We start from the raw sequence: 27,784 nt of genomic DNA on the forward strand, positions 1-27,784 counted from the left end.
GCGGTACTGTGCAGTGTATATATATATATACAGGAGGAGTGGTACTGTGCAGTGTATATATATGCAGGAGGAGTGGTACTGTGTAGTGTATATATACAGGAGGAGTGGTACTGTGCAGTGTATATATACAGGAGGAGTGGTACTGAGCAGTGTATATATACAGGAGGAGTGGTACTGAGCAGTGTATATATACAGGGCAGTGGTACTGTACAGTGTATATATACAGGAGGAGTGGTAATGTGCAGTGTATATATACAGGAGGAGTGGTACTGTGCAGTGTATATATACAGGACAGGAGGAGTGGTACTGTGCAGTGTATATATACAGGACAGGAGGAGTGGTACTGTGCAGTGTATATATACAGGACAGGAGGAGTGGTACTGTGCAGTGTATATATACAGGAGGAGTGATACTGTGCAGTGTATATATACAGGAGGAGTGGTACTGTGCAGTGTATATATATACAGGAGGAGTGGTACTGTGCAGTGTATATATACAGGAGGAGTGGTGCTGTGCAGTGTATATATACAGGAGGAGTGGTACTGTGCAGTGTATATATACAGGAGGAGTGGTACTGTGCAGTGTATATATACAGGGCAGTGGTACTGTACAGTGTATATATACAGGAGGAGTGGTACTGTGCAGTGTATATATACAGGGCAGTGGTACTGTGCAGTGTATATATACAGGAGGAGTGGTACTGTGCAGTGTATATATACAGGAGGAGTGGTACTGAGCAGTGTATATATACAGGGCAGTGGTACTGTGCAGTGTATATATACAGGAGGAGTGGTACTGTGTAGTGTATATATACAGGACAGGAGGAGTGGTACTGTGCAGTGTATATATACAGGAGGAGTGGTACTGTGCAGTGTATATATACAGGAGGAGTGGTACTGTGTAGTGTATATATACAGGACAGGAGGAGTGGTACTCTGCAGTGTATATATACAGGAGGAGTGGTACTGTGCAGTGTATATATACAGGAGGAGTGGTACTGTGTAGTGTATATATACAGGACAGGAGGAGTGGTACTGTGCAGTGTATATATACAGGAGGAGTGGTACTGTGTAGTGTATATATACAGGACAGGAGGAGTGGTACTGTGCAGTGTATATATACAGGAGGAGTGGTACTGTGTAGTGTATATATACAGGACAGGAGGAGTGGTACTGTGCAGTGTATATATACAGGAGGAGTGGTACTGTGTAGTGTATATATACAGGACAGGAGGAGTGGTACTGTGCAGTGTATATATACAGGAGGAGTGGTACTGTGTAGTGTATATATACAGGACAGGAGGAGTGGTACTGTGCAGTGTATATATACAGGAGGAGTGGTACTGTGTAGTGTATATATACAGGACAGGAGGAGTGGTACTGTGCAGTGTATATATACAGGAGGAGTGGTACTGTGCAGTGTATATATACAGGACAGGAGGAGTGGTACTGTGCAGTGTATATATACAGGAGGAGTGGTACTGTGCAGTGTATATATACAGGAGGAGTGGTACTGTACAGTGTATATATACAGGAAGAGTGGTACTGTGTAGTGTATATATACAGGACAGGAGGAGTGGTACTGTGCAGTGTATATATACAGGAGGAGTGGTACTGTGTAGTGTATATATACAGGACAGGAGGAGTGGTACTGTGCAGTGTATATATACAGGAGGAGTGGTACTGTGTAGTGTATATATACAGGACAGGAGGAGTGGTACTCTGCAGTGTATATATACAGGAGGAGTGGTACTGTACAGTGTATATATACAGGAGGAGGGGTACTGTGCAGTGTATATATACAGGAGGAGTGGTACTGTGCAGTGTATATATACAGGAGGAGTGGTCCTGTGCAGTGTATATATACAGGAGGAGTGGTACTGTGCAGTGTATATATACAGGAGGAGTGGTACTGTACAGTGTATATATACAGGAGGAGTGGTACTGTACAGTGTATATATACAGGAGGAGTGGTACTGTACAGTGTATATATACAGGAGGAGTGGTACTGAGCAGTGTATATATACAGGAGGAGTGGTACTGTGTAGTGTATATATACAGGACAGGAGGAGCGGTACTGTACAGTGTATATATACAGGAGGAGTGGTACTGTACAGTGTATATATACAGGAGGAGTGGTACTGAGCAGTGTATATATACAGGAGGAGTGGTACTGTGTAGTGTATATATACAGGACAGGAGGAGTGGTACTGTACAGTGTATATATACAGGAGGAGTGGTACTGTACAGTGTATATATACAGGAGGAGTGGTACTGTGCAGGGTATATACAGGAGGAGTGGTACTGTGCAGTGTATATATACAGGAGGAGTGGTACTGTGCAGTGTATATATACAGGACAGGAGGAGTGGTACTGTGCAGTGTATATACACAGGAGGAGTGGTACTGAGCAGTGTATATATACAGGAGGAGTGGTACTGTGTAGTGTATATATACAGGACAGGAGGAGCGGTACTGTACAGTGTATATATACAGGAGGAGTGGTACTGTACAGTGTATATATACAGGAGGAGTGGTACTGAGCAGTGTATATATACAGGAGGAGTGGTACTGTGCAGTGTATATATACAGGAGGAGTGGTACTGTGCAGTGTATATATACAGGAGGAGTGGTACTGTACAGTGTATATATACAGGAGGAGTGGTACTGTGCAGTGTATATATACAGGAGGAGTGGTACTGTGCAGTGTATATATACAGGAGGAGTGGTACTGTGCAGTGTATATATACAGGAGGAGTGGTACTGAGCAGTGTATATATACAGGAGGAGTGGTACTGTGTAGTGTATATATACAGGACAGGAGGAGTGGTGCTGTGCAGTGTATATATACAGGAGGAGTGGTACTGAGCAGTGTATATATACAGGAGGAGTGGTACTGTACAGTGTATATATACAGGAGGAGTGGTACTGTGTAGTGTATATATACAGGACAGGAGGAGTGGTACTGTGCAGTGTATATATACAGGACAGGAGGAGCGGTACTGTGCAGTGTATATATATATACAGGAGGAGTGGTACTGTGCAGTGTATATATATGCAGGAGGAGTGGTACTGTGCAGTGTATATATACAGGAGGAGTGGTACTGTGCAGTGTATATATACAGGGCAGTGGTACTGTGCAGTGTATATATACAGGAGGAGTGGTACTGTGCAGTGTATATATACAGGGCAGTGGTACTGTGCAGTGTATATATACAGGAGGAGTGGTACTGTGCAGTGTATATATACAGGAGGAGTGGTACTGTGCAGTGTATATATACAGGAGGAGTGGTACTGAGCAGTGTATATATACAGGAGGAGTGGTACTGTGCAGTGTATATATACAGGAGGAGTGGTACTGAGCAGTGTATATATACAGGGCAGTGGTACTGTACAGTGTATATATACAGGAGGAGTGGTACTGTGCAGTGTATATATACAGGACAGGAGGAGTGGTACTGTGCAGTGTATATATATACAGGAGGAGTGGTACTGTGCAGTGTATATATACAGGAGGAGTGGTGCTGTGCAGTGTATATATACAGGAGGAGTGGTACTGTGCAGTGTATATATACAGGAGGAGTGGTACTGTGCAGTGTATATATACAGGAGGAGTGGTACTGTGCAGTGTATATATGCAGGAGGAGTGGTACTGTGCAGTGTATATATACAGGGCAGTGGTACTGTGCAGTGTATATATACAGGAGGAGTGGTACTGTGCAGTGTATATATACAGGAGGAGTGGTACTGTGCAGTGTATATATACAGGAGGAGTGGTACTGAGCAGTGTATATATACAGGGCAGTGGTACTGTACAGTGTATATATACAGGAGGAGTGGTACTGTGCAGTATATATATACAGGACAGGAGGAGTGGTACTGTGCAGTGTATATATACAGGAGGAGTGGTACTGTGCAGTGTATATATACAGGAGGAGTGGTACTGTGCAGGGTATATATACAGGAGGAGTGGTACTGTGCAGTGTATATATACAGGAGGAGTGGTACTGTGCAGTGTATATATACAGGACAGGAGGAGTGGTACTGTGCAGTGTATATATACAGGAGGAGTGGTACTGTGTAGTGTATATATACAGGACAGGAGGAGTGGTACTGTGCAGTGTATATATATATATACAGGAGGAGTGGTACTGTGCAGTGTATATATACAAGACAGGAGGAGTGGTACTGTGCAGTGTATATATACAGGAGGAGTGGTACTGTGTAGTGTATATATACAGGACAGGAGGAGTGGTACTGTGCAGTGTATATATATACAGGAGGAGTGGTACTGTGCAGTGTATATATATACAGGAGGAGTGGTACTGTGCAGTGTATATATACAGGAGGAGTGGTGCTGTGCAGTGTATATATACAGGAGGAGTGGTACTGTGCAGTGTATATATATACAGGAGGAGTGGTACTGTGCAGTGTATATATACAGGAGGAGTGGTACTGTGCAGTGTATATATATACAGGAGGAGTGGTACTGTGCAGTGTATATATACAGGAGGAGTGGTGCTGTGCAGTGTATATATACAGGAGGAGTGGTACTGTGCAGTGTATATATACAGGAGGAGTGGTACTGTGCAGTGTATATATACAGGACAGGAGGAGTGGTACTGTGCAGTGTATATATACAGGACAGGAGGAGCGGTACTGTGCAGTGTATATATATATATACAGGAGGAGTGGTACTGTGCAGTGTATATATATGCAGGAGGAGTGGTCCTGTGCAGTGTATATATACAGGAGGAGTGGTACTGTGTAGTGTATATATACAGGACAGGAGGAGTGGTACTGTGCAGTGTATATATACAAGACAGGAGGAGTGGTACTGTGCAGTGTATATATACAGGAGGAGTGGTACTGTGTAGTGTATATATACAGGACAGGAGGAGTGGTACTGTGCAGTGTATATATATACAGGAGGAGTGGTACTGTGCAGTGTATATATACAGGAGGAGTGGTGCTGTGCAGTGTATATATACAGGAGGAGTGGTACTGTGTAGTGTATATATACAGGACAGGAGGAGTGGTACTGTGCAGTGTATATATACAGGAGGAGTGGTACTGTGTAGTGTATATATACAGGACAGGAGGAGTGGTACTGTGCAGTGTATATATATGCAGGAGGAGTGGTCCTGTGCAGTGTATATATACAGGAGGAGTGGTACTGTGTAGTGTATATATACAGGACAGGAGGAGTGGTACTGTGCAGTGTATATATACAAGACAGGAGGAGTGGTACTGTGCAGTGTATATATACAGGAGGAGTGGTACTGTGTAGTGTATATATACAGGACAGGAGGAGTGGTACTGTGCAGTGTATATATATACAGGAGGAGTGGTACTGTGCAGTGTATATATACAGGAGGAGTGGTGCTGTGCAGTGTATATATACAGGAGGAGTGGTACTGTGTAGTGTATATATACAGGACAGGAGGAGAGGTACTGTGCAGTGTATATATACAGGAGGAGTGGTACTGTGTAGTGTATATATACAGGACAGGAGGAGTGGTACTGTGCAGTGTATATATACAGGAGCAGTGGTGCTGTGCAGTGTATATATACAGGAGGAGTGGTACTGTGCAGTGTATATATACAGGAGGAGTGGTACTGTGCAGTGTATATATACAGGGCAGTGGTACTGTGCAGTGTATATATACAGGAGGAGTGGTACTGTGCAGTGTATATATACAGGGCAGTGGTACTGTGCAGTGTATATATACAGGAGGAGGAGTACTGTGCAGTGTATATATACAGGAGCAGTGGTGCTGTGCAGTGTATATATACAGGAGGAGTGGTACTGTGCAGTGTATATATACAGGAGGAGTGGTACTGTGCAGTGTATATATACAGGGCAGTGGTACTGTGCAGTGTATATATACAGGAGGAGTGGTACTGTGCAGTGTATATATACAGGGCAGTGGTACTGTGCAGTGTATATATACAGGAGGAGGAGTACTGTGCAGTGTATATATACAGGAGGAGTGGTACTGTGCAGTGTATATATATACAGGAGGAGTGGTACTGTGCAGTGTATATATACAGGAGGAGTGGTACTGTGCATTGTATATATACAGGAGGAGTGGTACTGTGCAGTGTATATATACAGGACAGGAGGAGTGGTGCTGTGCAGTGTATATATACAGGAGGAGCGGTACTGTACAGTGTATATATATACAGGAGGAGTGGTACTGTGCAGTGTATATATACAGGAGGAGTGGTACTGTACAGTGTATATATATACAGGAGGAGTGGTACTGTGCAGTGTATATATACAGGAGGAGTGGTACTGTGCAGTGTATATATACAGGAGGAGTGGTTCTGTGCAGCGTATATATACAGGAGGAGTGGTACTGAGCAGTGTATATATACAGGACAGGAGGAGTGGTACTGTGCAGTGTATATATACAGGAGGAGTGGTACTGTACAGTGTATATATACAGGAGGAGTGGTACTGTGCAGTGTATATATACAGGAGGAGTGGTTCTGTGCAGCGTATATATACAGGAGTGGTACTGTGCAGCGTATATATACAGGAGGAGTGGTACTGTGCAGTGTATATATACAGGAGGAGTGGTACTGTGCAGTGTATATATACAGGAGGAGTGGTACTGTGCAGTGTATATACAGGAGGAGTGGTACTGTGCAGTGTATATATACAGCAGGAGTAGTACTGTGCAGTGTATATATACAGGAGGAGTGGTACTGTGCAGTGTATATATACAGGACGAGTGGTGCTGTGCAGTGTATATATACAGGAGGACCGGTGCTGTGCAGTGTATATATACAGGAGGACCGGTGCTGTGCAGTGTATATATACAGGACAGGAGGAGTGGTACTGTGCAGTGTATATATACAGGAGGAGTGGTACTGTGCAGTGTATATATACAAGACGAGTGGTGCTGTGCAGTGTACATATACAGGAGGACCGGTGCTGTGCAGTGTATATACACTCGTCGGTCACATACTGACCCTTCACGCTCGCCGCAGCCTCACACCCCAGCGATCGTCGTGACTTTGTTTTGTGGTTATGAAACTTTCTTTTTCGAGGTTTTTTATTTCCGGCTTGGTTATAAGTTACAGCGATATTAATAAGTTGCCAACTGAGAACAACAAATTCAATGACAACCAGGCACTTAAAGGGCCAGTAACATGATAAGCTTTGGCCCTTGGAATTTTGGAAACAACCACAACATTCGTCATCTATAATAACCGGTATAAAACAATAAGAGCTCAGTGTTATACAGGGACTTATGCAAATGGTTAAAGGCACAAGACAGAATAATGGAAGGAAAAACTGCTGCAATTACTGAAGAGCCCTTAAAAGTTGACAAGTAATTTAATATAAGGATATTTATAAAGACAAGGAAAATGTAAACCATCCCCCGACTTTAAGGGAACAGTCAGACGGTTGTATATCTCAGACGAGGGTCACAACGCAGTGCACGGACTGGCTGTCATGACTGCAGGTATTTCTATGCTGCTGTCACTCTGGGGTCTGAAGAGCACTGCGATACAATCCTCGTCTGAAGAGAGAAGAGCTGCCGCTGCAGAGTTGTTTGTAATTACTCCCTCTCCCCCCACACTGACTGCCATGAGATGAAACCTGGAAGTGTTTGTAATCACACTCCGCTTTGCTCTATAAGACACAGTAGGTGCAGAGATCAGAGCTGTCTATAAGAGCTGAGGAGCAGGAGCAATTTACTTCAGGGTCTTTTTATAAAATGCGAGTAGAATTCAATTCCACTCAAATTCCCATCATGTCGTCCTGACCCTCAGGGGGCGTGTTCTTTTCTCTCCTGCATGATGCCTCTTGCTTATGATTGGTCATTGTCATACAGGAGGAAAAAAAAAAAAACTAAAACTTTAAGAGCAGAGGAATCACAAAACAAAATCGACCCTTTCCTCATCACTGCAGCCGTTATTCCACAATGCGACAGGTTTACTATGATCAAACTGGTGAAAGGTTCGCTATTAGCAGAATAGCGACCGCCGCTCTGGAGATGACTGAAGTGCAAGACATGTTATTAGAACAGAAATCTGAATGCAGCTTTGGATGTGACTGGAGTTTAAGACCTGATGTAACAGCTGAATTATGAAGGCAGCTCTGGATAGGACTGGAGCATATGGATCAATATTAGACTAAGTATTCAGAAAACGTTATCAGCGCAGCTCATTACTAGGGAACGTAGGTGAAAACCCACCTGTCTGGTTTTTGATGGGATTGATGTGAATGGGGGTCTTCACCGTGGGTGTTGAGGGTCCGATTTCCATGTACAGGACTGTAGGTCTCTGTACAGACTCTCTTTACAGTATGTTTTATTAGTGCCGTTTCCTTTTAATTAGAGACAACGCTTTTGTTATTACGATATTTCACTTTTCTAATATTGACATGAAATTTGCATGAGAAACCAAAAAAAAGGAAATGACTTACAAGACGCGCAGCACGGAGGAGCAGGGATTTCCCACAATGCAGCACGGAGGAGCAGGGATTTCCCACAATGCTGCAATGGCAATTAGTTACGGCAACAATGAGAGCAGATACAGCGGAGGAAGAAAGGAGGATATTACAGGGCGACATTACGGGACAGAGGGGGCGTGATATTACAGGCCGAGAGGGAGCGTGATATTACAGGGTGTGGGAGTGATATCCACACATCTATTTTTAGTGGCCAGGAGACATAGGCTATTGTCTGAAAGTTGACTGAATTTATGTGTTTTTCTACGGTTGGTCAGGAAACATGGACTATAATCATACGAGTCTGAATGTTGACACTCTAGAATTGATGTTTCTGAAATTGCCGAATGGCTGCTGTTTACCTCTTATATCAGTTCCTACAGGTTATTGTCCGCAATCTTCGCAAGACAGGGAGGTGGGGCTATTGAACAAGTGAAGTTTGCTAATATGTTGATTACACATTGTACCAGGCCATGCAGGTTGTTGACCTGCAAAACAGAGGACAAACTATGTAAATTGATTAAATTCTCAAACAATGAGAGATGAGACCACACCACCTTCCCCCAATCTTGTGGAAAATGCCTGATTAAGAGCTGTGAACTATAAAAGGGAGAGGTGTCTCTGTATCTGAAGAACTTTACAAAACCACAGCCAGGAACACACTACAGGACAACTGCCAGGATTCTATGGACCTAGCTGGAAGAATACAAATCTACTCTATCAACTATCACTGAACCCACAGAAACGCTTGGGGAAGCCTGGTTGGGACCCTTCGGTCACCTGGCCCCATGGAGATGTTCAGAGAAGCCAGGTTGGGACCCTCCAGTCACCTGGTCACGTACCATAATGGAGTGTCATCCTCCTTAGCTTATCGTTACCTCCTCTCTGTGAGTGTGCCACAGGTGGGGTATCTGTTATAAACTGGTGGTTTAGGAGCAACATGGGACGAGCTCTGAAGGAGATGGTACCTGTACTGACCGCAGTCCCTAAGCTCAACACAACACTAGAAGTAGCCGTGGGATGCTCCTGTCACTCCCTAGGCACCTCGTCACAGCCTGAGAATTAACTACCCCTAAAGATAGAAACAGGAAAACTATCTTGCCTCAGAGAAAATCCCCAAAGGATAGATAGCCCCCCACAAGTAATGACTGTGAGTGGAGAGGGATAAGACATACACAGAATGAAACCAGGATGTAGCACAGGAGGCCAGTCTAGCTAGATAGATAGGACAGGATGGAATACTGTGCGGTCAGTATTAAAAACTACAAAAATCCACACAGAGTTTACAAAAATCTCCACACCTGACTAAAGGTGTGGAGGGTAAATCTGCTTCCCAGAGCTTCCAGCTTAACTGAATTAATCCATACTGACAAGCTGGACAAAACATAGAATGCACAGAACGAATAAGTCCACAACATGTGGACAGAAAAGAGCAAAGCAAGGACTTATCTTTGCTGAACTGGTCAGGATATCAGGGAAATCCAAGCAAAGATGTGAATCCAACCAGGAACCATTGACAAGTGGCACTGGCTGAAGGGAAGAGCCAGGCATAAATAGCCGAGCAGAAAGACAATCAGTGGAAGCAGCTGCAGACTGCTGAATCCAAGGAGCAGCCATTCCACTTAAAACCACCGGAGGGAGCCCAAGAGCAGAACTCACAAAAGTGCCACTTACAACCACCGGAGGGAGCCCAAGAGCGGAATTCATAACAGGTATCGGCACTGGAAGCTCTGAAGAAACATCTGCCATTTTCCTGGCGAGTCAGCGGAAGGTTGAGACTCTGCAATGTGCACCATCTTGGGTATTTGCTGGGACTGTTCTATGTGTTATTGTATGTTGGAAGTTCAATAAAGTATTGCCACACAGTGTTACCCTCATCCTGTGGTGTCAGAGTGGTATCCTGCCCACGGGGAAGGAAAGCGGGTATTCACTGGGTCTGAGAACGAGAGCGGAGGGGGAGGAGGACAGAGCAGTGCAAATAAAGGGAGGGGAGGAGGACAGAGCGGTGCGAACAAAGGGAGGGGAGGAGGACAGAGCGGTGCGAACAAAGGGAGGGGAGGAGGACAGAGCAGTGCGAACAAAGGGAGGGGAGGAGGACAGAGCGGTGCAAACGAAGGGCGGGGAGGAGGACAGAGCGGAGCAAATGAAGGGAGGGGAGGAGGACAGAGCGGTGCAAATGAAGGGAGGGGAGGAAGAAAGGGAAGTCCGAAGAGAGGATGACTTGCATGTCCAAGGAATACAGTGGGGTCCAAAGAAAGGGTGGGCAGAGGACTGTTGCATCCAAAGGGAAGGTAGTAGGGAGGCCAGAGAGGTGGGAGGGGAGGATTACAGGGAGGTCAGAAGAAAGGGAAGGAGTAGAACAGGGGGAAACCAGAGGAAGGTAGAGATGGAGGAGGACAAGGGAAATCCAGAGGACAGAGGAGGAGGACAGAGTCTGGAGGGAGGGAGATTGAGGACAGGGAACGAGGGGGTGTGGAGGATGAAGACAGGAGTCTGGAGAGGGGCACACCTTTAATGGCAGGTAAATGCCCTGTGGACAAGGAGGATTATCACAGGCTCTGTTGTATATCTGTGTGAGGCTGTGACTTGTCAGATGTCATTGCCGTCCTTCTCTCTGTCAGTCACATCTTTTCTGAGTGCACAAGGAAACTTTTTGGGTAATGCCCCTGTAATGCAGGATAGGAGTCTTGGCTTGTTCTTTCTTTCTAATAGGATTATTCTGCTCAGACGGAAAATGACACAGCAGACATGTGAACAGCGGTGGACATTCATGGGCCGACCATCCACGGGCCGACCATCCACGGGCCGACCATCCACGGGCCGACCATCCACGGGCCAACCATCCACGGGCCGACCATCCACGGGCCGACCATACACGGGCCAACCATCCACGGGCCAACCATCCACGGGCCAACCATCCACGGGCCGACCATCCACGGGCCGACCATACACGGGCCAACCATCCACGGGCCGACCATCCACGGGCCGACCATACACGGGCCAACCATCCACGGGCCGACCATCCACGGGCCGACCATCCACGGGCCAACCATCCACGGGCCGACCATCCACGGGCCGACCATACACGGGCCAACCATCCACGGGCCGACCATCCACGGACTGAGATGGAGCTGGCTGGACGATACAGATACACGACCTAATAAATCGCAACCCTGAACTGGGACATCGAAGACGAGATCGTTGACAAAGGACCGATGCGCAGAAAAGAAAGCGAGACTCGCTGTGGTTGAGAAGTAGTCGTGGTCACGGCCTCACATTAGAGGCGACATTAGGGACTATTGCAGGAAGAGTTAGAGTCTCGGCAGCTTTATAATGAGGAATATGAGGGTCCGCTGTAGAGTCAGACACGAGCCGCTCAGTGGCCGGCACGCATCGGATTCATGAAGGATAATACGAACACCTCATCTGATTTGTGGGGTCTCCCGGGTTTGTGGGGTCTCCTCTATAATCACCGCCCATCAGGGGATTCCAATAAAAATCTGAAACCATAGTAATGAGCCGGAGACTGGAATTCATGGAGCCGAATGGGTGAAAGAGGAGGAAAAACAGGAGCAGCGGGTCGTAGAATTCAGGTAGAAGGGAAAGGAAAATTAGAAAAACAGGTCAACGAGCTGGAGAAGCCTTCAGTCATGAGCCAGCAGCTCCGCAGCAACAGGACGGTGCGGTCCGGGGATTTACAACACCTGGCAAAAATTACGGAATCACCGGCATTGGAGGATGTTCAGTCAGTTGTTTAATTTTGTAGAAAAAAAGCCGATCACAAACATGGCACAAAACTACAGTCATTTCACATGGCAACTTTCTGGCTTAAAAAAAAACACTAAAAGAAATCAAGAACAAAAAATGTGGTAGTCAGTAATGGTTACTTTTTTAAACCAACCATGGGGAAAAAATTATGGAATCATGAAAAACAAAAAAAAAAACTCCAACACGTCTCTAGTATTTTGCTGCACCACCTCTGGCTTTTATTACAGCTTGCCGTCTCTGAGGCCTGGACTTATTGAGGTCACACAGGACTCTGCATCAATCTGCCTCCATCTTTCCCTGATTGCTGTCCCCAGATCAGCTTTGCAGGTTGGATTCTTGTCATCGACCATTTTCTCCACCTAAGATTGTCAATTGGATTGAGATCCGGACTATTTGCAGCCATGACATTGACCTTATGGGTCTATTTTCCAGGAATGTTTTCACAGTTTTTGCTCTATGGCAGGATGCATTATCATCTTGAAAAATGATTTCATCATCCCCAAACATCCTTTCAATTGATGGGATAAGAAAAGTGTCCAAAATATCAACATACATTTGTGCATTTATTGAAGATGTAATGTCAGCCGTCTCCCCAGTGCCTTTACCTGACATGCAGCCCCATATCATCAATGACTGTGGGAATCTGCATGTTCTCTTCAGGCAGTCATCTTATAAATCTCATTGGAACGGCACCAAACCAAAGTTCCAGCATCATCACCTTGCCCAATGCAGATTCGCGATTCATCACTGACTATGACTTTCATCCAGTCATCCACAGTCCACCATTGCTTTTCCTTAGCCCATTGTAACCTTGTTTTTTTCTGTTTAGGTGTTAATGATGGCTTTCGTTTAGCTTTTCTGTATGTAAATCCCATTTCTTTTAGGTGGTTTCTTACAGTTCGGTCACAGACGTTGACTCCAGTTTCCTCCCATTCGTTCCTCATTTGTTTTGTTGTGCATTTCCTGTTTTGGAGACATATTGCTTTAAGTTTCCGGTCTTGACGCTTTGATGTCTTCCTTGGTCTACCAGTATGTTTGCCTTTAACAACCTTCCCATGTTGTTTGTATTTGGTCCAGATTTTACACACAGCTGACTGTGAACAACCAACATCTTTTGCAACATTGCGTGATGATTTACCCTCCTTTAAGAGTTTGATAATCCTCTCCTTTGTCGTGTTGGAGCCATGATTCATGTCAGTCCACTTGGTGCAGCAGCTCTCCAAGGTGGGATCACTCCTATTTAGATGCAGACTAACGAGCAGATCTAATCTGATGCAGGTGTTAGTTTTGGGAATGAAAGTTTACAGGGTGATTCCATAATTTTTTCCTCAGAATTGAGCGATTCCATATTTTTTCCCTAAGCTTGGTTAAAAAAAGTAACCATTCCTGACTACCACATTTTTTGTTCTTGATTTCTTTTAGTGTTTCTTAAAGCCAGAAAGTTGCCATGTGAAATGACTCTAGTTTTGTGCCATGTCTGTGATTGGCTTTTTTTCCTACAAAATTAAACAAGTGAATGAACATCCCCCAAGGTGATTCCATCATTTTTGCCAGGGGTTGTAGATGTAGAAGAAGCCTCAATACATCATGGAAGATGGGCACGGTGGGCGAGACGGATCTATACGCTCCTGGGCCCCGGCCATGCAGCATACAATGCTGGAGTCGTATACACACATGGTCAAAATTGTTGGTCCCCCTCGTTTAATGACAGAAAAACCCACAATGGTCACAGAAATAACAAAATGATTCTGACAAAAGTAATAATAAAAGATCTATGAAAATGAACAAATGAAGGTCAGACATTGCTCTTCCACCATGCTTCCACAGAATTAAAAAAAATAAATAAACTTCATGAAATCGGCCTGGACAGAAATGATGGATCCTTAACTTAATATTTTGTTGCACGACCTTTTGAGGCAATCGCTGCAATCAGAGGATTCCTGTAACTGTCAGTGAGACTTCTCCAGGTGTCTCATGTGTGAAGGTCGCCTTTTCCAGACGACATGTTTCAGCTCTTGCAAAAGGTGCTCAGTAGGATTTAGGTCAGGGCTCATCGACGGCCACTTCAGAATAGTCCAGTGTTTCCCTCTCAGCCATTCTTGGGTGTTTTTAGCTGTGTGTTTTGGGTAATTATCCTGTTACAAGACCCATGACCTGCGACAGACCAAGCTTTGTGACACTGGGCAGCACATTTCTCTCTAGAATCCCCTGATAGTCTTGAGATTTGATTGTACCCTGCACAGATTCTAGACACCCTGTGCCAGATGCAGCAAAGCAGCCCCAGAACATAACAGAGCCTCCACCATGCTTCACTGTAGGGACAGTGTTCTTTTCTTGATATGCTTCATATTTCCGTCTGTGAACATAGAGCTGATGTGCCTTGCCAAAAACAAAATTCCATTTTTGTATCCTCTGTCCATAGGACCTTCTCCCAGAAGCTTTGTGGCTTGTCAACATGTAGTTAAGTAAATTCCAGTTGGCTTTTTTATGATTTTTTCTACAATAGTGTCCTGCTTGGTCGTCTCCCATGAAGTCCACTTTGGCTCATACAATGACGGATGGTGCGATCTGACACTGATGTTCCTTGAGCTTGAAGTTCACCTTTAATCTGTTTAGAAGTTTTTCTGGCTCTTTTGTTACCAGTCGTATTATCCGTCTCTTTGATTTGTCATCAATGTTCCTCCTGCGGCCACGTCCAGGGAGGTCGGCTACCATGGATCTTACATTTCTGAATAATATGTGCAGCTGTAGTCACAAGAACATCAAGCTGCTTGGAGATGGATTATAACTTTTACCTGTAACATGTTTGTTCTATAATGTTCTAATCTCCTGAGACCACTCTTTCCTTCGCTTCCTCTGGTCCATGTTGAGTGTGATACCCACCATGTCACCACACAGCACAGTGAGTATCTGTAGCCCTATATCCCGGCCCCTCACCGATTCCAGGATAGTAGACCCCGGTGATGATAGTTAGTGGACACACCGCGATTTAACATGTCGCATTTGTCACATTATTTTCAGGGGAACCATCATTTCTCTCCAGGCCGATTTCATGAGTTTTATTTTTTTGTAATTCTGTGGAAGCATGGTGGAAGAGCAATGTCCGACTTTCATTTGTTCATTTTCATAGATCTTTTATTGTTACTTTTGTCAGATTCAAGTTATTTCTGTGACCATTGTGGGGTTACGTTTGTTTGTGTCAATTCTACCAGAACAAGCACTCGCCATCTGTGTGGATTGTGGACTTGAACGTGGCGGATGTTTTCCTCTGCAATCTCAGGCTACATTCACACCGGGATCCGGGAATTCCATTTTCTGTTCTGTTAAATTTAAATTAAATTTCAAACTGATTCAGCTGCGTAAGTGATGTGACGGCAGCAGAGAGGCCCCTTCATGATTACTACGGGGTCCGGCCCGATCCCATTAAGTGTCTGACGTTAGAATAGTAAAACCATTTATAGCCCTGGAATAATCAATGCGGCCCCTCCGGTTCTATCACTGACACCACGGATCCATGATGGACATTAATTCTGCTTGTTTTTACCTGAAAATGAAAGAGAATAATGTAATATCTGAACACAGGTGTGAACACGGCCGAAGAGAAAAGTAAAAGTGGATTCATCGAGAAAGACGGAGGAGGGTAATGTACAGGTTACACAGGCACAGCACAGGGAGGCGGGGGAGAGGCGACGCCTCGGGCTAAAAATCAGGTGTGCCCTTGGGTTTCATTAAAAATAAAGGAGCTTTTGTCTGCTCCATCCTCAACGTGTCACTGTACTTGGCCGACTGCAGGGTGAGCAACCAGTGATCATTCAGTGAGCGCCTTCTCGGGTCTGTAAGTCTGCTCTCATCTGCTGGATCAGCATTGCCTCCGTCCCACAGCCTCCCAGTGTCGCCTCCGTCCCACAGCCTCCCAGTGTCGCCTCCGTCCCGCCGCCTCCCAGTGTCGCCTCCGTCCCGCCGCCTCCCAGTGTCGCCTCCGTCCCGCCGCCTCCCAGTGTCGCCTCCGTCCCGCCGCCTCCCAGTGTCGCCTCCGTCCCGCCGCCTCCCAGTGTCGCCTCCGTCCCGCCGCCTCCCAGTGTCGCCTCCGTCCCGCCGCCTCCCAGTGTCGCCTCCGTCCCGCCACCTCCCAGTGTCGCCTCCGTCCCGCCGCCTCCCAGTGTCGCCTCCTTCCCGCCGCCTCCCAGTGTCGCCTCCTTCCCGCCGCCTCCCAGTGTCGCCTCCATCCCGCCGCCTCCCAGTGTCGCCTCCATCCCGCCTCCGTCCCACCGCCTCCCAGTGTCGCCTCCGTCCCGCCGCCTCCCAGTGTCGCCTCCGTACCGCCGCCTCCCAGTGTCGCCTCCTTCCCGCCGCCTCCCAGTGTCGCCTCCATCCCGCCGCCTCCCAGTGTCACCCCCATCCCGCCGCCTCCCAGTGTCGCCTCCATCCCGCCGCCTCCCAGTGTCGCCTCCATCCCGCCGCCTCTCAGTGTCGCCACCATCCCGCCGCCTCTCAGTGTCGCCACCATCCCGCCGCCTCCCAGTGTCGCCCCCATCCCGCCGCCTCCCAGTGTCGCCTCCATCCCGCCGCCTCCCAGTGTCGCCTCCGTCCCGCCGCCTCCCAGTGTCGCCTCCGTCCCGCCGCCTCCATCCCGCCGCCTCCCAGTGTCGCCTCCATCCCGCCGCCTCTCAGTGTCGCCACCATCCCGCCGCCTCTCAGTGTCGCCACCATCCCGCCGCCTCCCAGTGCCGCCTCCCAGTGTCACCCCCATCCCGCTGCCTCCCAGTGTCGCCTCCATCTCGCCCCTCCCAGTGTCTCCTCCATCCCCCGCCTCCCAGTGTCTCCTCCATCCCACAGCCTCCCAGTGTCGCCTCCATCCTACCGCCTCCCAGTGTCGCCTCCATCCCGCCGCCTCCATCCCGCCGCCTCCATCCCGCTGCCTTCCAGTGCCGCCTCCATCCCACTGCCTACCAGTGCCGCCTCCATCCCACTGCCTACCAGTGCTGCCTCCATCCCACTGCCTACCAGTGCCGCCTACCAGTGTCGCCCCCATCCCGCCGCCTCCCAGTGTCGCCCCCATCCCGCCGCCTCCCAGTGTCGCCCCCATCCCGCCGCCTCCCAGTGGCGCCTCCATCCCGCCACCTCCCAGTGCCGCCTTCATCCCGCCGCCACCTCCCAGTGCCACCTCCATCCCGCCGCCTACCAGTGCCGCCTCCCAGGGCCGCCTACCAGTGTCACCTCCATCCCGCTGCCTCCCAGTGCCGCCTTCCAATGGCGCCTCCATTCCGTCACCTCCATCCCCCCACCTCCCAGTGCCACCTCCATCCCGCTGCCTCCCAGTGCCGCCTTCCAATGGCGCCTCCATCCTGCCACCTCCCAGTGCCGCCGCCATCCCGCTGCCTACCAGTGCCGCCGCCATCCCGCTGCCTCCAAGTGCCGCTGCCTACCAGTGTCGCCTCCGTTCCACTGCCTACCAGTGCCGCCTCCCAGTATCTCCTCCATCCCGCTGCCTACCAGTGCCGCCTCCCAGTGCAGGTGCCTACCAGTGCCGCCTCCCAGTATCTCCTCCATCCCGCCGCCTCCGTCCCCAGGTTACGCTGCACCCGCACTGTTGGGGGGGGTCACTACATACGTTGGGTGGGTGCCATTCTTTGCAGCTGCCACTGACTGTTCCTTTCCGTTGCTGGATACATTGTATCAGTTGTGTCCTTTGATGTATTGATATCAGGCAGATAATTATTTATGGGCTGCAGACGCCGATCCACAAGCGACACTCGGACATGACAGACAGAAGGGACCAGACTGTGATCCTTGTGATCCTTCTGTTTGTGGGGGACGCGTCCGCACGCAGATCTCCCCGGGACGGTCGCTGAGCGATGGACAAAGCCGTAATGTCGGAGCAGCTCCGTGCACTGATAATTCTGCTTTCTGACAACTATTGACTTCATTTCCTGTCCTCTGACAACTTTTACATCTGCTGCTCTCCGATAATTCACCTCTGACCCCCGGACAGTGAGCAACACATTTACCCTTCGTGTCCCAGTCCCACAATGAAGCCCCCACACAACTTCTAGCACGTCCGGCGACCTCTGCACAAAATCCCCCCGACCACAAATATCACATTCACCTCCCGAGCAGATGGGAGCGTCACTTCCCTGCAGCACATCGTCAGCGAGGCCCGGAAATGTGATAACCACCGCTGCCCAGGAAGAGGCACCCCCGTAATGTGTACACAGCCCCCCGCCAAATGTGTGCCCAGCCCCCCGCCGTAATGTGTACACAGCACCCTGTACCCCCGTAATGTGCATACGGCACACCGCCAAATATGTGCCCAGCCCCCTGCCGTATTGTGTACACAGCACCCTGCACCACCGTAATGTGTACACGGCCCCAAGCCAAATGTGTGCCCAGCCCCCCGCCGTAATGTGTACACAGCACCCTGTACCCCCGTAATGTGCATACGGCACACCGCCAAATATGTGCCCAGCCCCCTGCCGTAATGTGTACACAGCACCCTGCACCCCTGTAATGTGTACACAGCCCCCCGCCGTATTGTGTACACAGCCCCCCACCGTAATGTGTACACAGCACCCTGCACCCCTGTAATGTGTACACAGCCCCCCGCCGTATTGTGTACACAGCCCCCCACCGTAATGTGTACACAGCACCCTGCACCCCCGTAATGTGTACACGGCCCCAAGCCAAATGTGTGCCCAGCCCCCCGCCGTAATGTGTACACAGCACCCTGTACCCCCGTAATGTGCATACGGCACACCGCCAAATATGTGCCCAGCCCCCTGCCGTAATGTGTACACAGCACCCTGCACCCCTGTAATGTGTACACAGCCCCCCGCCGTATTGTGTACACAGCCCCCCACCGTAATGTGTACACAGCACCCTGCACCCCTGTAATGTGTACACAGCCCCCTGCCGTATTGTGTACACAGCCCCCCGCCCTAATGTGTACACAGCACCCTGCACCCCTGTAATGTGTACACAGCCCCCCGCCGTATTGCGTACACAGCACCCTGCACCCCTGTAATGTGCACACAGCCCCCGCCAAATGTGTGCCCAGCCCCCCCGCCGTAATGTGTACACAGCCCCCCGCTGTAATGTGTACACAGCACCCTGCACCCCTGTAATGTGTACACAGCCCCCCGCCGCATTGCGTACACAGCACCCTGCACCCCTGTAACGTGCACACAGCCCCCGCCAAATGTGTGCCCAGCCCCCCCGCCGTAATGTGTACACAGCCCCCCAGCCGTAATGTGTACACAGCCCCCCAGCCGTAATGTGTACACAGCACCCTGCACCCCCGTAATGTGTACACAGCACCCTGCACCCCCGTAATGTGTACACAGCCCCCCGCCGTAATGTGTACACAGCCCCCCGCTGTAATGTGTACACAGCACCCTGGACCCCTGTAATGTGTACACAGCCCCCGCCAAATGTGTACACAGCCCCCCGCCGTAATGTGCACACAGCCCCCCGCCATAATGTGCACACAGCCCCCCAGCCGTAATGTGTACACAGCCCCCCGCTGTAATGTGTACACAGCCCCCCGCTGTAATGTGTACACAGCACCCTGCACCCCTGTAATGTGTACACAGCCCCCGCCAAATATGTACACAGCCCCCCGCCGTAATGTGTACACAGCCCCCCAGCCGTAATGTGTACACAGCCCCCCAGTCGTAATGTGTACACAGCCCCCCAGCCGTAATGTGTACACAGCCCCCCAGCCGTAATGTGTACACAGCACCCCAGCCGTAATGTGTACACAGCACCCCAGCCGTAATGTGTACACAGCACCCTGCACCCCCGTAATGTGTACACGGCCCCAAGCCAAATGTGTACCCAGCCCCCCGCCGTAATGTGTACACAGCACCCTGCACCCCTGTAATGTGTACACAGCCCCCCCATTTATATGGTTTTGTTTTGGTGCTGGACAAAGTGTGGAAATAAACGTCACTACTACTGATACAAGAATCCGCTGTCTGAACGCGGAACTGAGAGCGGGAACCCAAAAAGGGCGACAATCACCAGACACCCAGGACTGCACCCCGACAGACAAAGGTTATTGCAGTACAGGGGGATATAAGAGGAGCGGTGATATCACATCTTATTACAGTACAGGGGGATATAAGAGGAGCGGTGATATCACATCTTATTACAGTACAGGAGGATATAAGAGGAGCGGTGATATCACATCTTATTACAGTACAGGGGATATAAGAGGAGCGGTGATATCACATCTTATTACAGTACAGGAGGATATAAGAGGAGCGGTGATATCACATCTTATTACAGTACAGGGAGATATAAGAGGAGCGGTGATATCACATCTTATTACAGTACAGGAGGATATAAGAGGAGCGGTGATATCACATCTTATTACAGTACAGGGAGATATAAAAGGAGCGGTGATATCACATCTTATTACAGTACAGGGAGATATAAGAGGAGCGGTGATATCACATCTTATTACAGTACAGGGGGATATAAGAGGAGCGGTGATATCACATCTTATTACAGTACAGGGAGATATAAGAGGAGCGGTGATATCACATCTTATTACAGTACAGGGGGATATAAGAGGAGTGGTGATATCACATCTTATTACAGTACAGGGGGATATAAGAGGAGCGGTGATATCACATCTTATTACAGTACAGGGTGATATAAGAGGAGCGGTGATATCACATCTTATTACAGTACAGGGAGATAGAGGAGCGGTGATATCACATCTTATTACAGTACAGGGAGATATAAGAGGAGCGGTGATATCACATCTTATTACAGTACAGGGGGATATAAGAGGAGCGGTGATATCACATCTTATTACAGTACAGGGGATATAAGAGGAGCGGTGATATCACATCTTATTACAGTACAGGGTGATATAAGAGGAGCGGTGATATCACATCTTATTACAGTACAGGGGGATATAAGAGGAGCGGTGATATCACATCTTATTACAGTACAGGAGATATAAGAGGAGTGGTGATATCACATCTTATTACAGTACAGGGTGATATAAGAGGAGCGGTGATATCACATCTTATTACAGTACAGGGAGATATAAGAGGAGCGGTGATATCACATCTTATTACAGTACAGGGGGATAGAGGAGCGGTGATATCACATCTTATTACAGTACAGGGAGATATAAGAGGAGCGGTGATATCACATCTTATTACAGTACAGGGTGATATAAGAGGAGCGGTGATATCACATCTTATTACAGTACAGGGAGATATAAGAGGAGCGGTGATATCACATCTTATTACAGTACAGAGGGATAGAGGAGCGGTGATATCACATCTTATTACAGTACAGGGAGATATAAGAGGAGCGGTGATATCACATCTTATTACAGTACAGGGGGATATAAGAGGAGCGGTGATATCACATCTTATTACAGTACAGGGGGATAGAGGAGCGGTGATATCACATCTTATTACAGTACAGGGGGATATAAGAGGAGCAGTGATATCACATCTTATTACAGTACAGGGGGATAGAGGAGCGGTGATATCACATCTTATTACAGTACAGGGGATATAAGAGGAGCAGTGATATCACATCTTATTACAGTACAGGGGGATAGAGGAGCGGTGATATCACATCTTATTACAGTACAGGGAGATATAAGAGGAGCGGTGATATCACATCTTATTACAGTACAGGGGGATATAAGAGGAGCGGTGATATCACATCTTATTACAGTACAGGGGGATATAAGAGGAGCGGTGATATCACATCTTATTACAGTACAGGGGGATAGAGGAGCGGTGATATCACATCTTATTACAGTACAGGGGATATAAGAGGAGCGGTGATATCACATCTTATTACAGTACAGGAGGATATAAGAGGAGCGGTGATATCACATCTTATTACAGTACAGGGTGATATAAGAGGAGCGGTGATATCACATCTTATTACAGTACACGGAGATATAAGAGGAGCGGTGATATCACATCTTATTATAGTACAGGGGGATACAAGAGGAGCGGTGATATCACATCTTATTACAGTACAGGGGGATATAAGAGGAGCGGTGATATCACATCTTATTACAGTACACGGAGATATAAGAGGAGCGGTGATATCACATCTTATTACAGTACAGGGGGATATAAGAGGAGCGGTGATATCACATCTTATTACAGTACAGGGGATATAAGAGGAGCGGTGATATCATCTTATTACAGTACAGGGAGATATAAGAGGAGCGGTGATATCACATCTTATTACAGTACAGGGGGATATAAGAGGAGCGGTGATATCACATCTTATTACAGTACAGGGGGATATTAGAGGAGCGGTGATATCACATCTTATTACAGTACAGGGGATATAAGAGGAGCGGTGATATCACATCTTATTACAGTACAGGGGGATATAAGAGGAGCGGTGATATCACATCTTATTACAGTACAGGGGGATATAAGAGGAGCGGTGATATCACATCTTATTACAGTACAGGGAGAAATAAGAGGAGCGGTGATATCACATCTTATTACAGTACAGGGAGATATAAGAGGAGCGGTGATATCACATCTTATTACAGTACAGGGGGATATAAGAGGAGCGGTGATATCACATCTTATTACAGTACAGGGAGATATAAGAGGAGCGGTGATATCACATCTTATTACAGTACAGGGTGATATAAGAGGAGCGGTGATATCATCTTATTACAGTACAGGGAGATATAAGAGGAGCGGTGATATCACATCTTATTACAGTACAGGGGGATATAAGAGGAGCGGTGATATCACATCTTATTACAGTACAGGGGGATATTAGAGGAGCGGTGATATCACATCTTATTACAGTACAGGGGATATAAGAGGAGCGGTGATATCACATCTTATTACAGTACAGGGGGATATAAGAGGAGCGGTGATATCACATCTTATTACAGTACAGGGGGATATAAGAGGAGCGGTGATATCACATCTTATTACAGTACAGGGAGATATAAGAGGAGCGGTGATATCACATCTTATTACAGTACAGGGAGCTATAAGAGGAGCGGTGATATCACATCTTATTACAGTACAGGGGGATATAAGAGGAGCGGTGATATCACATCTTATTACAGTACAGGGGATATAAGAGGAGCGGTGATATCACATCTTATTACAGTACAGGGGAATATAAGAGGAGCGGTGATATCACATCTTATTACAGTACAGGAGGATATAAGAGGAGCGGTGATATCACATCTTATTACAGTACAGGGTGATATAAGAGGAGCGGTGATATCACATCTTATTACAGTACAGGGGTATATAAGAGGAGCGGTGATATCACATCTTATTACAGTACAGGGGAATATAAGAGGAGCGGTGATATCACATCTTATTACAGTACAGGGGAATATAAGAGGAGCGGTGATATCACATCTTATTACAGTACAGGAGGATATAAGAGGAGCGGTGATATCACATCTTATTACAGTACAGGGGAATATAAGAGGAGCGGTGATATCACATCTTATTACAGTACAGGGGATATAAGAGGAGCGGTGATATCACATCTTATTACAGTACAGGGGAATATAAGAGGAGCGGTGATATCACATCTTATTACAGTACAGGAGGATATAAGAGGAGCGGTGATATCACATCTTATTACAGTACAGGGGGATATAAGAGGAGCGGTGATATCACATCTTATTACAGTACAGGGGAATATAAGAGGAGCGGTGATATCACATCTTATTACAGTACAGGGGATATAAGAGGAGCGGTGATATCACATCTTATTACAGTACAGGGGATATAAGAGGAGCGGTGATATCACATCTTATTACAGTACAGGGTGATATAAGAGGAGCGGTGATATCACATCTTATTACAGTACAGGGTGATATAAGAGGAGCGGTGATATCACATCTTATTACAGTACAGGGTGATATAAGAGGAGCGGTGATATCACATCTTATTACAGTACAGGGGATATAAGAGGAGCGGTGATATCACATCTTATTACAGTACAGGGAGATATAAGAGGAGCGGTGATATCACATCTTATTACAGTACAGGGTGATATAAGAGGAGCGGTGATATCACATCTTATTACAGTACAGGGGGATATAAGAGGAGCGGTGATATCACATCTTATTACAGTACAGGGGGATATAAGAGGAGCGGTGATATCACATCTTATTACAGTACAGGGTGATATAAGAGGAGCGGTGATATCACATCTTATTACAGTACAGGGGATATAAGAGGAGCGGTGATATCACATCTTATTACAGTACAGGAGGATATAAGAGGAGCGGTGATATCACATCTTATTACAGTACAGGGTGATATAAGAGGAGCGGTGATATCACATCTTATTACAGTACAGGGAGATATAAGAGGAGCGGTGATATCACATCTTATTACAGTACAGGGTGATATAAGAGGAGCGGTGATATCACATCTTATTACAGTACAGGGGGATATAAGAGGAGCGGTGATATCACATCTTATTACAGTACAGGGGGATATAAGAGGAGCGGTGATATCACATCTTATTACAGTACAGGGGATATAAGAGGAGCGGTGATATCACATCTTATTACAGTACAGGAGGATATAAGAGGAGCGGTGATATCACATCTTATTACAGTACAGGGGATATAAGAGGAGCGGTGATATCACATCTTATTACAGTACAGGAGGATATAAGAGGAGCGGTGATATCACATCTTATTACAGTACAGGGTGATAGAGGAGCGGTGATATCACATCTTATTACAGTACAGGGGATATAAGAGGAGCGGTGATATCACATCTTATTACAGTACAGGGGATATAAGAGGAGCGGTGATATCACATCTTATTACAGTACAGGGAGATATAAGAGGAGCGGTGATATCACATCTTATTACAGTACAGGATGATATAAGAGGAGCGGTGATATCACATCTTATTACAGTACAGGGGGATATAAGAGGAGCGGTGATATCACATCTTATTACAGTACAGGGTGATATAAGAGGAGCGGTGATATCACATCTTATTACAGTACAGGGGATATAAGAGGAGCGGTGATATCACATCTTATTACAGTACAGGGGATATAAGAGGAGCGGTGATATCACATCTTATTACAGTACAGGGGATATAAGAGGAGCGGTGATATCACATCTTATTACAGTACAGGGGATATAAGAGGAGCGGTGATATCACATCTTATTACAGTACAGGGTGATATAAGAGGAGCGGTGATATCACATCTTATTACAGTACAGGGGATATAAGAGGAACGGTGATATCACATCTTATTACAGTACAGGGGATATAAGAGGGGCGGTGATATCACATCTTATTACAGTACAGGGGGATATAAGAGGAGCGGTGATATCACATCTTATTACAGTACAGGGGATATAAGAGGAGCGGTGATATCACATCTTATTACAGTACAGGGTGATATAAGAGGAGTGGTGATATCACATCTTATTACAGTACAGGGTGATATAAGAGGAGCGGTGATATCACATCTTATTACAGTACAGGGGATATAAGAGGAACGGTGATATCACATCTTATTACAGTACAGGGGATATAAGAGGGGCGGTGATATCACATCTTATTACAGTACAGGGGGATATAAGAGGAGCGGTGATATCACATCTTATTACAGTACAGGGGATATAAGAGGAGCGGTGATATCACATCTTATTACAGTACAGGGTGATATAAGAGGAGCGGTGATATCACATCTTATTACAGCACAGGGGGATATAAGAGGAGCGGTGATATCACATCTTATTACAGTACAGGGGGATATAAGAGGAGCGGTGATATCACATCTTATTACAGCACAGGGGGATATTGGTCAGATATGATATCTATGGAGTTATGGGACAATTTAGCGTCCTCTCCGCAGACCTTCCTCTCGGACCTCCGGTGACATTTCTCGCCTGCTGTGGCTTCTCCTTACACCAGAACTTCCTCATTGCTGAAGCAGCAGAATGTGAATGTGGAGACAGCAGTGAAGTCCGACACAGAATCACATGACCCCGGGTGGAGAAGCTGCGCCCACCAGTCACATGACCCCGGGTGGAGAAGCTGCGCCCACCAGTCACATGACCCCGGGTGGAGAAGCTGCGCCCACCAGTCACATGACCCCGGGTGGAGAAGCTGCGCCCACCAGTCACATGACCCCGGGTGGAGAAGCTGCACCCACCAGTCACATGACCCCGGGTGGAGAAGCTGCGCCCACCAGTCACATGACCCCGGTGGAGGAGCTGCGCCCACCAGTCACATGACCCCGGGTGGAGAAGCTGCGCCCACCAGTCACATGACCCCGGGTGGAGAAGCTGCGCCCACCAGTCACATGACCCCGGGTGGAGACGCTGCGCCCACCAGTCACATGACCCCGGGTGGAGAAGCTGCGCCCACCAGTCACATGACCCCGGGTGGAGAAGCTGCGCCCACCAGTCACATGACCCCGGGTGGAGAAGCTGCGCCCACCAGTCACATGACCCCAGGTGGAGAAGCTGCGCCCACCAGTCACATGACCCCGGGTGGAGAAGCTGCGCCCACCAGTCACATGACCCCGGGTGGAGAAGCTGCGCCCACCAGTCACATGACCCCGGGTGGAGAAGCTGCACCCACCAGTCACATGACCCCGGGTGGAGAAGCTGCGCCCACCAGTCACATGACCCCGGGTGGAGAAGCTGCGCCCACCAGTCACATGACCACGGGGGGAGAAGCTGCGCCCACCAGTCACATGACCCCGGGTGGAGAAGCTGCGCCCACCAGTCACATGACCCCGGGTGGAGAAGCTGCGCCCACCAGTCACATGACCCCAGGTGGAGAAGCTGCGCCCACCAGTCACATGACCCCGGGTGGAGAAGCTGCGCCCACCAGTCACATGACCCCGGGTGGAGAAGCTGCGCCCACCAGTCACATGACCCCGGGTGGAGAAGCTGCGCCCACCAGTCACATGACCCCGGGTGGAGAAGCTGCGCCCACCAGTCACATGACCCCGGGTGGAGAAGCTGCGCCCACCAGTCACATGACCCCGGGTGGAGAGGCTGCGCCCACCAGTCACATGACCCCGGGTGGAGAAGCTGCGCCCACCAGTCACATGACCCCGGGTGGAGAAGCTGCGCCCACCAGTCACATGACCCCAGGTGGAGAAGCTGCGCCCACCAGTCACATGACCCCGGGAGGAGAAGCTGCGCCCACCAGTCACATGACCCCAGGTGGAGAAGCTGCGCCCACCAGTCACATGACTCCAGGTGGAGAAGCTGCGCCCACCAGTCACATGACCCCGGGTGGAGAAGCTGCGCCCACCAGTCACATGACCCCAGGTGGAGAAGCTGCGCCCACCAGTCACATGACCCCGGGTGGAGAAGCTGCGCCCACCAGTCACATGACCCCGGGTGGAGAGGCTGCGCCCACCAGTCACATGACCCCGGGTGGAGAAGCTGCGCCCACCAGTCACATGACCCCGGGTGGAGAAGCTGCGCCCACCAGTCACATGACCCCAGGTGGAGAAGCTGCGCCCACCAGTCACATGACCCCGGGAGGAGAAGCTGCGCCCACCAGTCA

The 27,784-nt window shown here is 48.2% G+C and overlaps 2 protein-coding genes across 7 annotated transcripts in view; one reads left to right on the forward strand and one right to left on the reverse strand.

The window, feature by feature from the left end:
* The window catches only part of ARAP1 (ArfGAP with RhoGAP domain, ankyrin repeat and PH domain 1), a 340,068-nt gene that overhangs the window by 302,641 nt on the left and 9,643 nt on the right, over nucleotides 1-27,784 (reverse strand). The window lies entirely within an intron of this gene.
* Nucleotides 12,011-26,242, forward strand: LOC138671834 (putative uncharacterized protein ENSP00000383309). The gene is made up of 3 exons (XM_069759967.1): nucleotides 12,011-12,145; nucleotides 16,097-17,803; nucleotides 26,171-26,242. The coding sequence occupies exons 1-3, from the start codon at nucleotides 12,011-12,013 to the stop codon at nucleotides 26,240-26,242; spliced, it is 1,914 nt and encodes a 637-aa protein (XP_069616068.1).

The sequence above is a fragment of the Ranitomeya imitator genome, chromosome 3 (genome assembly GCF_032444005.1).
Source record: "Ranitomeya imitator isolate aRanImi1 chromosome 3, aRanImi1.pri, whole genome shotgun sequence".
Lineage (NCBI taxonomy): Eukaryota > Metazoa > Chordata > Amphibia > Anura > Dendrobatidae > Ranitomeya > Ranitomeya imitator.

Excerpts from the sequence above, each read along its gene's own strand:
- LOC138671834 (XM_069759967.1), top strand. The coding sequence starts at position 12,011 with ATGGGTGAAAGAGGAGGAAAAACAGGAGCAGCGGGTCGTAGAATTCAG. Across the intron at positions 12,146-16,096 it reads AGCTCCGCAGCAACAGGACG|CATTGCCTCCGTCCCACAGC; the intron begins GTGCGGTCCGGG and ends CTGCTGGATCAG. Across the intron at positions 17,804-26,170 it reads CCCGCCGCCTCCGTCCCCAG|AACTTCCTCATTGCTGAAGC; the intron begins GTTACGCTGCAC and ends TCCTTACACCAG.